The 13874-nt window shown below is 36.5% G+C and overlaps 1 protein-coding gene across 2 annotated transcripts in view; it reads right to left on the reverse strand.

Moving 5' to 3' along the window:
- Positions 1-858: 858 nt before the first annotated feature.
- The window catches only part of LOC123663363 (TBC1 domain family member whacked), a 45214-nt gene continuing 32198 nt past the window's right edge, over positions 859-13874 (reverse strand). The window contains exons 2-7 of one of the 2 annotated variants that reach the window (XM_045598051.1): positions 7735-7856; positions 6930-7122; positions 4145-4328; positions 2581-2775; positions 1521-1753; positions 859-1082 (exon numbers count right to left, since the gene is read on the reverse strand). In XM_045598051.1, coding sequence (XP_045454007.1) covers positions 1073-1082; positions 1521-1753; positions 2581-2775; positions 4145-4328; positions 6930-7122; positions 7735-7856 — 937 coding nt within the window. In that variant the 3' untranslated portion in view covers positions 859-1072. Of the gene's footprint in view, positions 1083-1520; positions 1754-2580; positions 2776-4144; positions 4329-6929; positions 7123-7734; positions 7857-8085; positions 8228-13874 lie in introns of those variants that run through there. The other variant, XR_006744641.1, reaches the window with a different exon arrangement.

Raw genomic sequence — 13874 nt, forward strand, 5'->3', positions numbered from 1 at the left:
GATATTTCGCATGGATTGGAGTAAAACTTAATTCAACACGGATTCCTGGGAATTTATTGTTGCGATTTTGCCGAATCGAATGAGAGATAACATTCGCAATTTGAAATTGACAATTGTTTTTTTTTTAAATTCCCGCCACGTTTTGATGAAAGCCAACTCTGACCCACCTATATTTTGTGAACGAAGTGGGTGCGATGTGGTCGCGAGCAGTGACGTTAACTACGACGTCGAGTGATCGCTCGCGACGACCACGGGCCTTAGGTGGAACGATGGAAAAGGCGTTGTGGTCATTACGGTCACTTAATGGAACGTACCCAATCTATACGTGTCATTTGTCACACTATCAAGTTAAATTAAAAATTTCTTAATATGTTGATGTTGCAATTTACATTTTTTTTTTAAATAATTAAAAATAATCATTTCAGGATTTTTTTAGGCAACCCATTTTTAATATAATTATTATCTATTATACTAAATTTATTATACAGATTGTTTCATTCTATTATCAGCTCGGTGACTTAGGTTCGGATCTTCTACCATCTGTTTTTCCTTATTAGAATATGGACACAGCCTACGGAAAATTTGTTTATTTATACCCATATCATTAGCTGCAAATTTTAGAACGTATGGCATTTTTCACACTGCAAATTTTTTTTATTCAATATACAACATATCGATTTTTTACACAATACTAGTATGAACAGAATTATACATCTAATCACAAATTGCACTGAAACAATGGAAGATACACCATTTTATATTGCAATCACCAAAACCTATCAAATATCATGATATCAGATGATCATCAGTCATTAATTTAGTATTAAATTGCTTCACTTACCAAAATCTTGTGCAATGTTTCAATGGCAGTGTTACCGACACTTACACTTCACTTTAACTTGAATGAGTCGTTTTCGCAGTTCGTATAACCCGCAATGCATAACGTCCACGTAACATATCACAAATGTTTAAATTCTATCAACATAGAAGTTTCTTGTACTCTTATTTAAAGAGTGTGGAATATGTCCCTAGCGTTATTCTTTGAATAACGCTTATAGGAACACTCGCTGAATCAGCTACCACTGCAAAATATAATACACCTTGTAAAGATTTATGACAAAAATTATATACAGTGAGAAAACTTTCATTGAAGTGGCAAAATATCCTGCTCGTAATCTGGAGCAGCCTGACTGGATAGGTACCTCAACCTTACAGAAGATCACGCACGGCCAAATAATAGTGCTCTCAAATAGTAATATGTTGATTTAAGAAGACAGAGCTCCTGGGGAGAGTCAGGATTAGGATCGGCGAAACGTTTGGGATGCATCTAATGTTAGAGGCCACAGTAACTGCTTATCATCTAGTCAGCCGTCACTTGTTTGTTACGCTAGGAGTTGGATCTACCCTCGAACATGATAATTTTTATTTAGGCCAATAGATGCGAGTTGTCTTTTGGTCTTAGATAGGACTCTAAAACGACGGTAAACCTTATGTCTTGCGTAAATATATGCATATTTAACCTTCTATTGGCCATGGCGCGTCGCTTCGCGGTCTGACGCTGGTGTTCGAATTCGAAATCCTCTTCAGTGAGGTTGAGGCGCTGCATGTGGTACATCAGGTAATCCTCGCCCAGGATGCTCTCGGGCGGGTGACGGAGCACCTCCAGGGTTTCACAGAGTCCGGCAGCCCGTTTTCGGACTTTAGCTGACCCCAGAGCCCCTGCTAGAATTACCAGCGCCGCCTTGAATAGAACCTGAAAATACATTTAAATAGTATTTTTTGTTTCTTTTAATTTTTTAGGTATTCTTAATATTGCCCTAAAATTATGGGCTCGCTCAAACTGTAAACTTCTTAACCTCATTATTCCCAGATAGTCTTTGATTTTATAGTTGAAAAGCTTGGTTAAAAACCTTGTATTTCATCTGTTATAATTTGCGACGGGACTACTAGTTAGCTATCACCGTTTCAAATGTACTAAACCTCTTATATGGGTCTCTACCGCTGTTGGATTGAAATAGGCCTCGAATTTGACTTCATTTGACCTTTCGTCTTAGCTATGTCGCTATAAAATAAAGAAGCTCCTCGATATGGATTACATATTATAACGTTCTTTACAATGTTGTAATTTAGCGCCATACGCCTCTTAAATTAACAACAGCTCTCAACTTACCGATGCTAGATAAAAGAGAACCTCGAATTAGATTTTATCATAGAGCTAGTATGGGCTATTCCGCTGCTAGTTAAAACACCTAATTTTTATCTAATAATATAGCTAGCATGCTAACAACCGCTCTGGTGTAGTGGTTCGAGTAGTGGCCTAAAACACCGACGGTTTGCGGGTTCGAATCCCGTTCGGGATGGATATTTGTATAAATATTCCTTTCCGGTTTGGATGTCTGTCCTGTGTGTCTCCCCACCTTCCCTTGGAGAGCACGTTAAGCCGTCGTTCTCGGTTGTTATCATACCTGATAGCGATCGCTACTCATAGTATTTGCAGCATTGGAACAGCGTGGCGAATTAAGCTCCAATCCTTCTCCTAGTTGGAGACAGAGGTCTACGGCCAGCAGTGGGATACAGCACCTTGACGCCCTCGCACAGGAAGCAGTCCCAGACGCGCAGCAGGCTGTCCCAGGGCAGCGTGCGCGTGAGCGCGCACAGGAACCACTCGGTGGCGTACAGCACGGGCTCCACGCGGTGGCGCGCCAGGTGGCGGTGCACGGCGGGCGCGGTGCGGCGCAGCAGCGCGTGCAGGATGTCGCCGTCGCGCTGCAGCACCTGCCGCGCAAATATTACCAATTTTATAATACACACAGGGTTTTTTTCCTCTCCTCCTTCCTCTCTCTTCCCGTGGGTGTCGTAAGTTGCGACTAAGAGGTAAACAAGTTCATTTTTTTTTTATGTCACTAGGTCGCCAAACAAGCGTACGGCTCACCTGATGGTAAGCGATTGCCGTAGTTTATAGACACCTGCAACACCAGAAGCATCGCAAGCGCGTTGCCGACCCAATCCTCCCCCCCCCCCAGGAGCTGCAGATATTCTTTATTGCAATTTAAAAAAATTACAGTTATTTGTATACAAATTTAGTTAGCAACAGTGGACTTATCTCTAGAAGAGATCTCTTCCAGCCAACCTGTGATAGTGAGAACTAATGTTACAGCAGGCTAAGAGTCATATGTTAGCTTGGAACTATAGAAGTCGAACGATGGCGGGATAATCATCCAACTGCTAGTTTTCAGTCCTCAGTTCCAGGCAGCCGCACTATTCCGGGATATTAATGGTGGGAGCTGGATGAGGATTGCGGAAAACCAGGATATTTGGCACGAACTTGGGGAGGCCTATGTCAAGAAGCGACCAGAGATAGGCTGAAGACAGTTTTTTAAAGAGTAACTGTCGAGTTACTTACTTATTCTTCTCTGCAGAATCTCTAAATTCCGAATTTGTGGTAGCTTTGCTTTTAACTATGATTAATTGATTAATTCAAATATAAATTTGTTAAGTCGCGATTCAATCGTGCTTATGAAGACTATTTGAATAAAGTAATTTTATATTTTGATTTTGACTTGCCGTTATCGTATTTCAACTCGGCGTCCGACTTTGGCATAAAGTATACCATGCCGTAACGTGTATACCTACTGCGAGGGTTGAGAGTATTTGCCGTCGGGCTTTGATACAATGCGTATAATACGATGTGACCAATTATGGATGACGCAAGTCGTAAAATGTTCACGATTTTGACGACGCGTTGGCATAGTGTTCACAAGACTGCCTGGTGCACTTGCGATTGTGAGTTCTATCCACGCTCGTGACAAACATTTGTATACGAAATAAAGATTTTTGTCATGGTTTGAGCGTTTGTGCTTGTGTGTTATGCGTGTTTCTGGACTCTGACAGGAGAAATTTTACTGGGCACCGTTGAATGAAAACCGTTTATTTGCTAGATCTTTTAAAACTTAGTTCGGAATCATCGAATTCGACCACTCCATGGCGCGATATTGTCACGACATATAGATAATGTATAAAAAAAAATTTCACATACTAAAAAGTATTTTAATGTGATACAATCAGAAACTTAAAAAAAAATCTTAGAATTTTTCCACGATGATGGAACTACATTAGGATATTTACAAATATTCAAGAAACGAACCTCCAACCCAGGGTTGTAGTAACCACTCAGGTACTTGTCGCTGATGCTGACGAGGCACCAGAAGGCCTGCACCGCGGGCATGTGCATCAAGAGGAACGCAGCGACCGGCGCTTGCGCTTGGAAGTAACCCACTTTCGGGTTCAGCACTGAGTACGCTTTCAGAACGCAGAATAGTTCTTGTTGCCTGAAATAAATTAAGGATATTCTATTTGTTTCTGTTTATTTTTATTTAATATCTACTTGCTGACCTGGCAAACTAAATACACTATTTTTTTTTTGTTCGTTAACATATAAACATTTTTTATATTCGTACAAACCTTGTCAAGAAAAAAAAGAAAAAAAAAGATATCCAATTTATTGCAGCAGTTTGGAATTTATGTGTGTATAACATTTTGGCGACAAGATATGTATAAAGGTTTAATATTAATAACAGGGCCTAATATATTTTTCCTTTTTTATACGGTTGGAAAATAAGCGTACGGTGCCTGATGGTAAGCGGTTACCATGGGGTATAGACACCAGCAACAGCAAAAGAATCGCGTTGCCGATCCTACCCCCGAGCCTGCTCAGGAGCTCGATCACCTTACTCACCACAGGAACGCTACTCGAGAGCCATATTATTTAGCTTATATTCTGTAAGGTTGAGGTACTTTCCCAGACGGGCTTCTGTAGATTTTGAGCAGGATATTTTCTGATGTTGCCTACCTCAATGATACCAATATTTTGTAAACAATAACCGGGTATCCGAGCACTGTGTGGATAAGAATATTTAAAGTAGTAGAAATGAAAATGCTCGAATATTACATAAAATGTAAGTACACTCAGCGAGAGTTTCAAGTACGTGCAAGAACTCGAGAGTAGTGTGCGCGCGTGTCCGTATTCAAAGCAAAAATCTTCATTGACAAGCACTTATAGGTACTTTTGCTATGGCAGTATATGCGAGTTTTATTTAAAACTAGCTATGCCTGCGACTTCGTCCGCGTTTTGGGTATACATTTTCAACGTGATTCTTTAAATTGGCATAACTTTTTTATTTATGAACTGATTGACATGAAACAGACACTAAATGTTAAGCGAAGCTTACCAAAATATTTAGCGAAAACCACATCTAAATCGGATAAGTCGTTTCTGAGATTAGCGTGCGCAAACGCACGGACAAACAGATAAACATTCTAACAATAATTGTTTTGGGTGCTATTTGCTATTGCAATAAATGTTTTGTTTTTTTTTTTTTTTTTTTTTTTAATAATATATAACAACAGCTTCAACTAAAAAAACTAAATAAATATCTCCGTAATAAAATTGGTAGTTACACATTTATTGATGTACTAATTAGTACAAGTAGACAGAAATACCTACATCTCCTTCGATGTTTGATAAGATAAGAAAAGATTGGCAATACTTTATAGCTAGTATGTAGATGCTACAGATATTTGATATTTTCTCTTAAATCAATACTTAAAAATGAATTTTACTAAGTAATCAATTTATCATTAAATCATTATCTCGATAAAATTTATTTAAGAATTTATTTAATTCTGTTGTCTACTCCAACCCACAACAATTATTATAATTATATAGGGTAAATTAGGATACACATACGCCCAAGCGGGATAACGCCTACGGGATTGCGTGAATTCGAAGACACGTGAGCAAAAGTTGGAAATATATCCCGGAATTACTATACTGTATCGTTTGGATTATAATGAAGTCGCTAACCTTAGGAACAGACGACCGTATGTGTATGTGTTAAAAGATTTTTTTTTTCAAAAAACTTATTTCGACATATTCTCTTTTACGAAAATATCCTTTTTAAAATTAACCGGTTCGTCAGCAAAATGAATTATTTTTTAACCTACTTCAACGAAAAGGAGGAATTTTATACGAAAGTTAGTGCTTGTCGTGTGGTAGCATTTAAATTTGAATGAGATCTGACGTATAGTGTTTGAGTAATCAATAATAATGTGGATATACTATATATATATACGTGTCGATATATGTTGAAGTCGTTTGTTTGTTTTTTTTTTTTGTTTAAGAACAAGCACAATTACTGAAGTAAAACACACGCTTGACTTGGGCAGTAAGCTGGTGAATCCATGATGAGAGCGTTACGAAAAGTGTGATAGGGCGAGGCGAACGGAAGTTGAGAGGGAGATATAAGTTAGATGGAGCGAAAGAAGTTTTAATTCTTTCGTTGAATATAGGAACGGGAGTTAAGTATACATAAAACATTTATCAAACGGAACCACTTAATGCCTCTTTAAACACACATCACGTTTATCGGAAGGTAAACGAAAACGAGCGAAAGTAACACAACGTGCAAAGCGCAATGAAAACAACTAGAACTGTGTCATCATTTATTTAACCACGCAGAGTTAAAAGAAAATACCGTAATAAAAATGTATTAACATTGATATTTATATTAAAACTAGTGAATTTCGTACTTCAATATATATATATATTGTAATATTTCGAGTTTTTAAAATATTATTTTATGCAAAACTTGTGATGGTTAAGAACGCAACAAAAAAAAAATATTCCCTTTGGCGCAGTCGTTCGGAAGTCATGCGCGTACATACGTTTCGAGATTCATTTACATTGATATAGACTGGCTGTACACGTGGTACAATTAGGTAGGTAAAAAGCTTTGGGATTAAAAGTTAAATAGCGTCCAGCATGCTAGTATATTGGCTCAAGTCATGCAAAAGTTCGTTTCAATCAAATAGAGTTAGAAAGAGAGTTGAAAAAAAAACACGGAAATTAGTAAAATTATTAAATTTCTCACCCAAGTCCTTCCTCTCTTATAAACATTTCATGGTACGGGAACTGTCTGTGAAGATCTTTCCTGATGTCTTCCATACATTTCGGGTCGCCTGGAGCTTTTAAAAGCTCCTCGTATTCGTCTGGATGTTTCTCCAGCAGCAACTGTCCTCCGCAAAGGTAGAGCCACGCTTTCGGTCTCACTGAGGCTGGAATACCTAAAATATGGACATTAGAGTTATTTTTGTAGAGTTATATGTATAGCTTTACAAAATAAAGAAGTTTGAAATTTAAATAAAATATAGAAACATCACACTTAATATCTTTAAGTACAATCAATGTAATCTTATGTTGGAGGTCTTAAACCACACACAACGCAAGCACAATCCTTTGGACAAAGACAAACATCTAAATAACTTACACAGGACTCTATGTAGGTTATATGCAGCAGTATAGATAGACAGCCAATTGGTTTGACTATTGTGAAAACTCGTCGTTAATTTTAATAACTATTTAAAAAACTATTGAAGTTATTAATTCAAATTATTCCAAATAAGAATTTTACCCTATTTTAACTATGTCGATATTTATGGCTAAACGCTACTACGAGTTGAAACGTAATACATATACCAAAGTATACCGTCTTCGAAACTTCTGAGTATTATAACTCTAATGGCGAAAAAAATAATAACACTGTAAAAACAGTGTCTTTTTAAACTACAAACTTTTTTGATTTAAAACTTTTTAGATAATATCATAAGGGAAAACAAAAAAAACAAAAAAACAATTACATTTTATTGCGTCACCTATTATGAAACTTTCTATCTCACCTTTTCGGCATCTCTCACGTACTTTTTTATAATTTTTGCTCATGAACGCTTCCCAGTTATTCAACATTCGCAGCCATTTCTGTTCTCGCTTAAGTATTGTGCTCGGTGATACAGTCCGTTTTCTGGGAAAGAAAGTATTGTTTTTAATAGATATATTCCAATCTTTTAAAATTAATATAGCGAAATATATATGGTAATGTGAAGAAAGAAAATTATAGTAAAAAATGGCAGTAAAAAAATTAAATGAATTTATAAATAAACAACATTTATTTTGAAATTAGCTGACTCGACAGACTGCTCTGTCTTCAGAACTATCAAACGCGAAGTGTAAATAATCGTATTCATAAGAACCTTCTAAGAAGTATTGAAAACTTTAGAAAAAAAATCGACAAGAATTAGTCCAACCGTTCTCCAATTCATAGAAACAGATTAAGGGATTCATTTTTTGTTTACATAGATGTGCATATAGGAGCCAATATAATTAACGCCATAACAAATACCTACCTTAAATATATTAGTAATCAATCGAGCGCCTTTTCATCATTTTGGACCGGAGCCAAGATAAACATTACATATGAAAAGTTTATAACAGGTTTGGACGTGAACAATAAATAAAAATAATTATATTTATTTGAATGACGACATTTTTATAATGTAGGGAGTGCTTGATCTGTTTTCTTTAAGTTATGATAGCAATTCTTTTATTTATTCTTATGCATAAAACTTTCACATTAGCCTGTGTGGCTACAATATTAAAGAATATCGCCACCCCATCTCTTCCCGTGGGTGTCGTAAGAGGCGGCTAAGGGATAACACAGTTCCACTACCACCTTGCAACTTAAAAAGCCGACCGATGGCGGGATAACCATCCATGGCTTTGAAATACACAGGTCGAAGACGGGCAGCAGCGTCTTCGGTGCGACAAAGCCAGCAAGCACTGCGCTCACCAACCCGCCTGCCTAGCGTGGTTGACTATGGGCAACACATATGAGTTCACGCCATTTTTGGCGCGAACTTGTGGAAGCTTATGTCCAATAGTGGACTGCGATAGACTGAAGTGATGATGATGGTGAGTAAAGATAAGGTATTTGTAAACATTGGACATGGAAACGTGTCTATAAAGAAGAAATATTACTATAACGCAAATCCATTTTGCTTCAAAAGTAAGTTCCGACTTTATGCGTAGTTCTATAATTGCTTTGCACTGAAAAGTTCTATTTATTGCCCTACAAGTATAGTTAAATTAAAATTACATTCGTATGCGAATTATGCGAATTTAACGTGTGATCTAGTTTGAAACTATGCTTGCCCCACATTTCGACCTTATCTTTCCTTTGATAATCTTGTGTAAAGGAACATGACGAATAAACGTGAACGAACTGATAATAAAAATGGGTTGAGTTATTTATTTCCATTTATTATAATAGTCACTTTATTGGAAATAATGTTTTAATTCTACATGTGTTCGATGAAGATTTGTATAGAAATGTAGTAGTATTAGGACTTAGTAACTCAAAAATTTGTGAAAATACGCCGTCCTTCTAGTGTATTATACGTTTCAGCCTGTAATATTCCACTACTATATAGGGCATAGGCCTCTTTCCCCATGTAGGAGAAGGATCAGAGCTTAATCCACCACGCTGCTCCAACGCGGGTTGGCGGATATATTCCCTACTATGAGTAACGATAGCTATCAGGTGTACATGACAAGAACTGGGACCAATGACTTATCGAGCTCTCCGAGGCACGGTGGGGAGACCCACAAGGTCTGCACAAACACCCAGACCACGGCAAACACCTGTATGGCCATTACAAATGTTTTTCATGTGCGAGGATCGAACCCGCAACTGCCAGCGCAACATGTGCAATCCATGGCTGTGACCGTTGCGCCAACGCGGCGTCAGGCGCGGTCGTCTAGTGTATTATATAAAGCTTATGTTCTTTTCATATTTTGTAGCCAGTAATCTTAAAATTACAAGGAGCTTTTTTTCAATTTCACAGTTCTAATTTCAGGATTCTGAAAACAATTTCTTTTTTCAATATTTAGCTTCGATTTCAACTATTTTCAATGCTATAAGAACTTCTGTACTGTGTCTGAGCTGTAGTCCATAAATCTCTTACTGATATATTCTTATTAAAGCATCAGCTATCAAAGAGCAGAACTGCAATTTACTCCTCCTAATATTTCCATTCGGATTTACAAGACATGTATATCTAAGAAATTCCCCCAAAAGTCAAGCTGCTCTACGATGTTTCACTGTACCGCAGACCGATTATATAAATGTATCTACTAAAACTCATAAATATCCTTTTATTGAAGTATGTAAGCTTTCTGATTACGAGCAAGTTATCATTGGGCTATCTCGGCTTCACTTAATATAAATGTCAACCAATCTTACTAATATCGTAATGGAACACGTATGAAATCACGCGAATCGTCTAGTATTATACAAGTTTCAACGCGTTATATACATTTAGATTCTCCGCAGACAATCAACTTTCTATCAACGAATAAATCAGTATAATCTTTAATTAATATGGTGATGTACGCAAATTCATACATCAGTACATCATATCAATTGTCAAATAATCTTCTTTGTTAACATAATAGCTTTTTAAGATATCGACTCGCTAAATCGGAATTAAACCACTGATCAAAATTTTCTATTGTTTCCTACATTTATATCAGAAATATTAATCGTCATTTCAAAGATTCATACTGATGTTGTAACACACAAGCTTAATAAGAAAAGCATTTTTAACGGAAACTTTTAAGGCATTTACGTCAGTGGAAACATTTCGTCTTTTTTGTTCGGTATTTTCTTTGAAAATCTTAAAGATAAAATCTGCCTTTTCCGACGCACTGCCAAAAATGTAGGTATTAGGTGTCTTAAACAGATCTTGATGTAATAAAACTTGTATAACATAAAATATATTAAATATTACAAGCTTTTATAAATCTGAAAGTTTGGATGGACCAATATTTGTTAAATGTTTTGTGCTGTGTGGCTACGACACCAAAGAATATAGCCAACCCCTCTTTTCACGTGGGTGTCGTAAGAGGTGACTAAGGGATAACAAGGTTCCACTACCACCTTGGAACTTAAGAAGCCAACCGATGGCGGGATAACCATCTAACCGCTGGCTTTGAAACACACAGGCCGAAGACGGGCAGCAGCGTCTTAGGTGCGACAAAGCCAGCCCTGCGGTCATCAACCCGCCTACCCAGCGTGGTGATTATGGGCAACACACATGAGTTCACGCATTTTTGGCGCGAACTTGTAGAGGCTTACAGCCAGCAGTGAACTGAAATAGGCTGGAATGATGATGATGATGATGAATATTTGTCAAATACTTAAATACAGTAGAAAGTCTCTCAGTGAATGGGTCTGATGACTAAGTTAGTAGCTATTAACATTTAGGGCCTGTTTCACAAGTTGTGGATACTGCTATTTGACAGAGAGTGGTATCCAAGTGATAAAAGTTAACGATATATTTTTATTACCATCGATTTATGACATTTCTATTCGCAATTGTGGATCTAAGAGTTGTAATATTTTAATTATAGTGAAACAGGTCCTAATGGCCTATTCTTCCTCCTGCTGGTAAAGTATATTCTTAACTTATTTGCAGAATAAAGTTCATCCACAGCTGGTGACACATGCCCTTAGTTTTAAAAAGTACAAGGTTACCGTTACATTTCGGTCCTTAAGGGGCAGCATAAAAACTATATCTCATCTACCAAAACCGTCTATTTGAAGAGTTTCATTAAAGTTCTATGTTCAACTCTCGCCCATATACATCAAAAATTTCTTGCGAACGAAGTCACGAAGAAGAGTTATTTTATGGTTGACGATCATTATCACAATGTCGAGGATTTAATCCTCCTACTTAGTAAATAAAATATGTACCTACTTCCAAAACTCTCAAAATTAATTATTATGATTACTATATAATTACACAAATTTCAATCTTTGTCTCCAACTTTTTACTAAATGTTCACATTCCCAATTTCATAATAAATGCCAACTTATACTCCTACTAACAATAAAAAATGAGTAGTTTGAAAAGTTGTATTCTAAGGGGATTTAGTTTCTTGTTAACAGGTCAAGTTTTTTTTTAAAAAAAAAAACAAACATTTTAAAATTTTAATTATCCATAACCCTAAATTTTTTTTTAAGTTTAGATTCAAGGATGTTATTATAACGATTCATGTACATTTTTATTGTTACCTCTATGATCAATATTACTCTGTGTCATCTAACTGCGAGCTCGTAGCTAATGTGCACTCCATTCGCGCAATTATTGTGCGTCGACGGAGGATAACTATCGCAAGTCGTTTGATAAAAATATTATTATTTAGGAAGATAAATCGCATTTGTGTAATACTATTACCATTTGTTTACATTATTGTGGCCGATAATTATTATTACGTAAACACTATTAACAATAACACATCAAATATTTTTATTTACAACGCGATAATTTACTCATTCATATCGAATTTACTTAGTTACTCATTGAGTAAAGGTTTGAATTACCATTTATCAAACAGAACATTAATAAAACACCCATGTAACAAATCACAAAAGCTTCCACCCTTTTTTAGCGAGAAGCCTTTATTCACTTCGATTTATAATGAACTCAAACAGCTGAGCCTTCGTACTCGCGTCGTCATCAACCTCATCAAGGTATTAATTTTTTTTAAGTGTACCCTCTTAATTATGATTATAACCATAATTTTAATTTTAAACATATTTATTGTCACGGCAATGTTACGTTGTATGTTGCTATTATGTGGGATCCGAGGGTGTGTGTTCTTACTTATGAAATATAATATGTCATTGTTAATACGCATCCACAAGTTGTATAAGTCACACTACGCTGAGACTTTTATCTTAATTTTACTTATTGTGATTGGTTTTTTGAGAGATTAGATATTAGATAGAGATTAGATAGTGATGGCTGACTCTAGGTTAAACGTTTACTATCAGAATATTCGTGGCCTTAGGACAAAAAGTCTCGAGTTTAGATAAAACTTATTATCTTCTGACCTGGATGTTATTACTTATAACTGAAACATGGTTGCACGACGGTATTTACGATGGTGAGTTAGTTATGTGACGACCGATACGACGTATTTAGAGTGAACCGTGATTTGATTCTGAGCGGGAAAGAGTCAGGTGGGGGGGTAATGATACTGGTCCGCCGTGAACTAGAAGCTGTGCAGATGGCACATGACTCCCATGCCACAGTAATTATTTTAGTAAAAATACCTGCTCATAAGCTCTCATCGCGTAATGACCTTTATTTGTTGGCTGTTTATATACCTCCCGATTCTTTAAAAATTCCGATTGATATTCACTACACGGTTAATTTAATGGAGCACTTGCGCAGTAGCAACCCCGATAGTCACTTTCTAGTAATTGGGGATTTTAATTTACCTTGTATCAAATGGGACCGAAATGGACCGCATCATACAAAATATGGTAGCGCGGACGTACAGAGCGCTGGTATTTTTCTTACGGAAATTTTAAGTTTTTTGAACCTAAATCAGTATAAAATCTTAAAAAATCACGCTGGCAACACACTAGATCTTGCATTTTCTGACTTGCCCTTGGAGATTGAAGCGCTTGTAAACATACCCTTTGTAAATTAGATATCGCTCATCTTCCATTCTATATTGAAATTCTTGACATATCCATACGACCATTTAAAGAAATCGTTCCACCTAGGTATAACTTCAGAAAGAGTGATTATAAGAGTGTAATTGATTCTCTTAGCGATTGCAACTGGCAGGCACTGTTTCATTCACAAACTGTAGAAAACGCCACTACTATATTTTATACAACTCTTTATAATATTATTCAAAAACTTATTCCACTCAATAAAAATATTCTTCAAATAACAGATACCCCGTATGGTACAGTCCAGCCTTGATCAAAATCATTAAAGAAAAGCTTAAAGCACATAAGCGATGGAAAAAATTTCGCAATATGCTAGATTATGATGAATTCTGTTTATTACGCGATAGACAAAAACGTGTGCAAAGGTCATGCTATGATGCATACGTTGCAAATACAGAAAGTGCGCTTAAAAAAAGTCCCAAAATCTTCTGGTCATATCTGAAATCCTTGCGA

The sequence above is a fragment of the Melitaea cinxia genome, chromosome 20 (genome assembly GCF_905220565.1).
Source record: "Melitaea cinxia chromosome 20, ilMelCinx1.1, whole genome shotgun sequence".
Lineage (NCBI taxonomy): Eukaryota > Metazoa > Arthropoda > Insecta > Lepidoptera > Nymphalidae > Melitaea > Melitaea cinxia.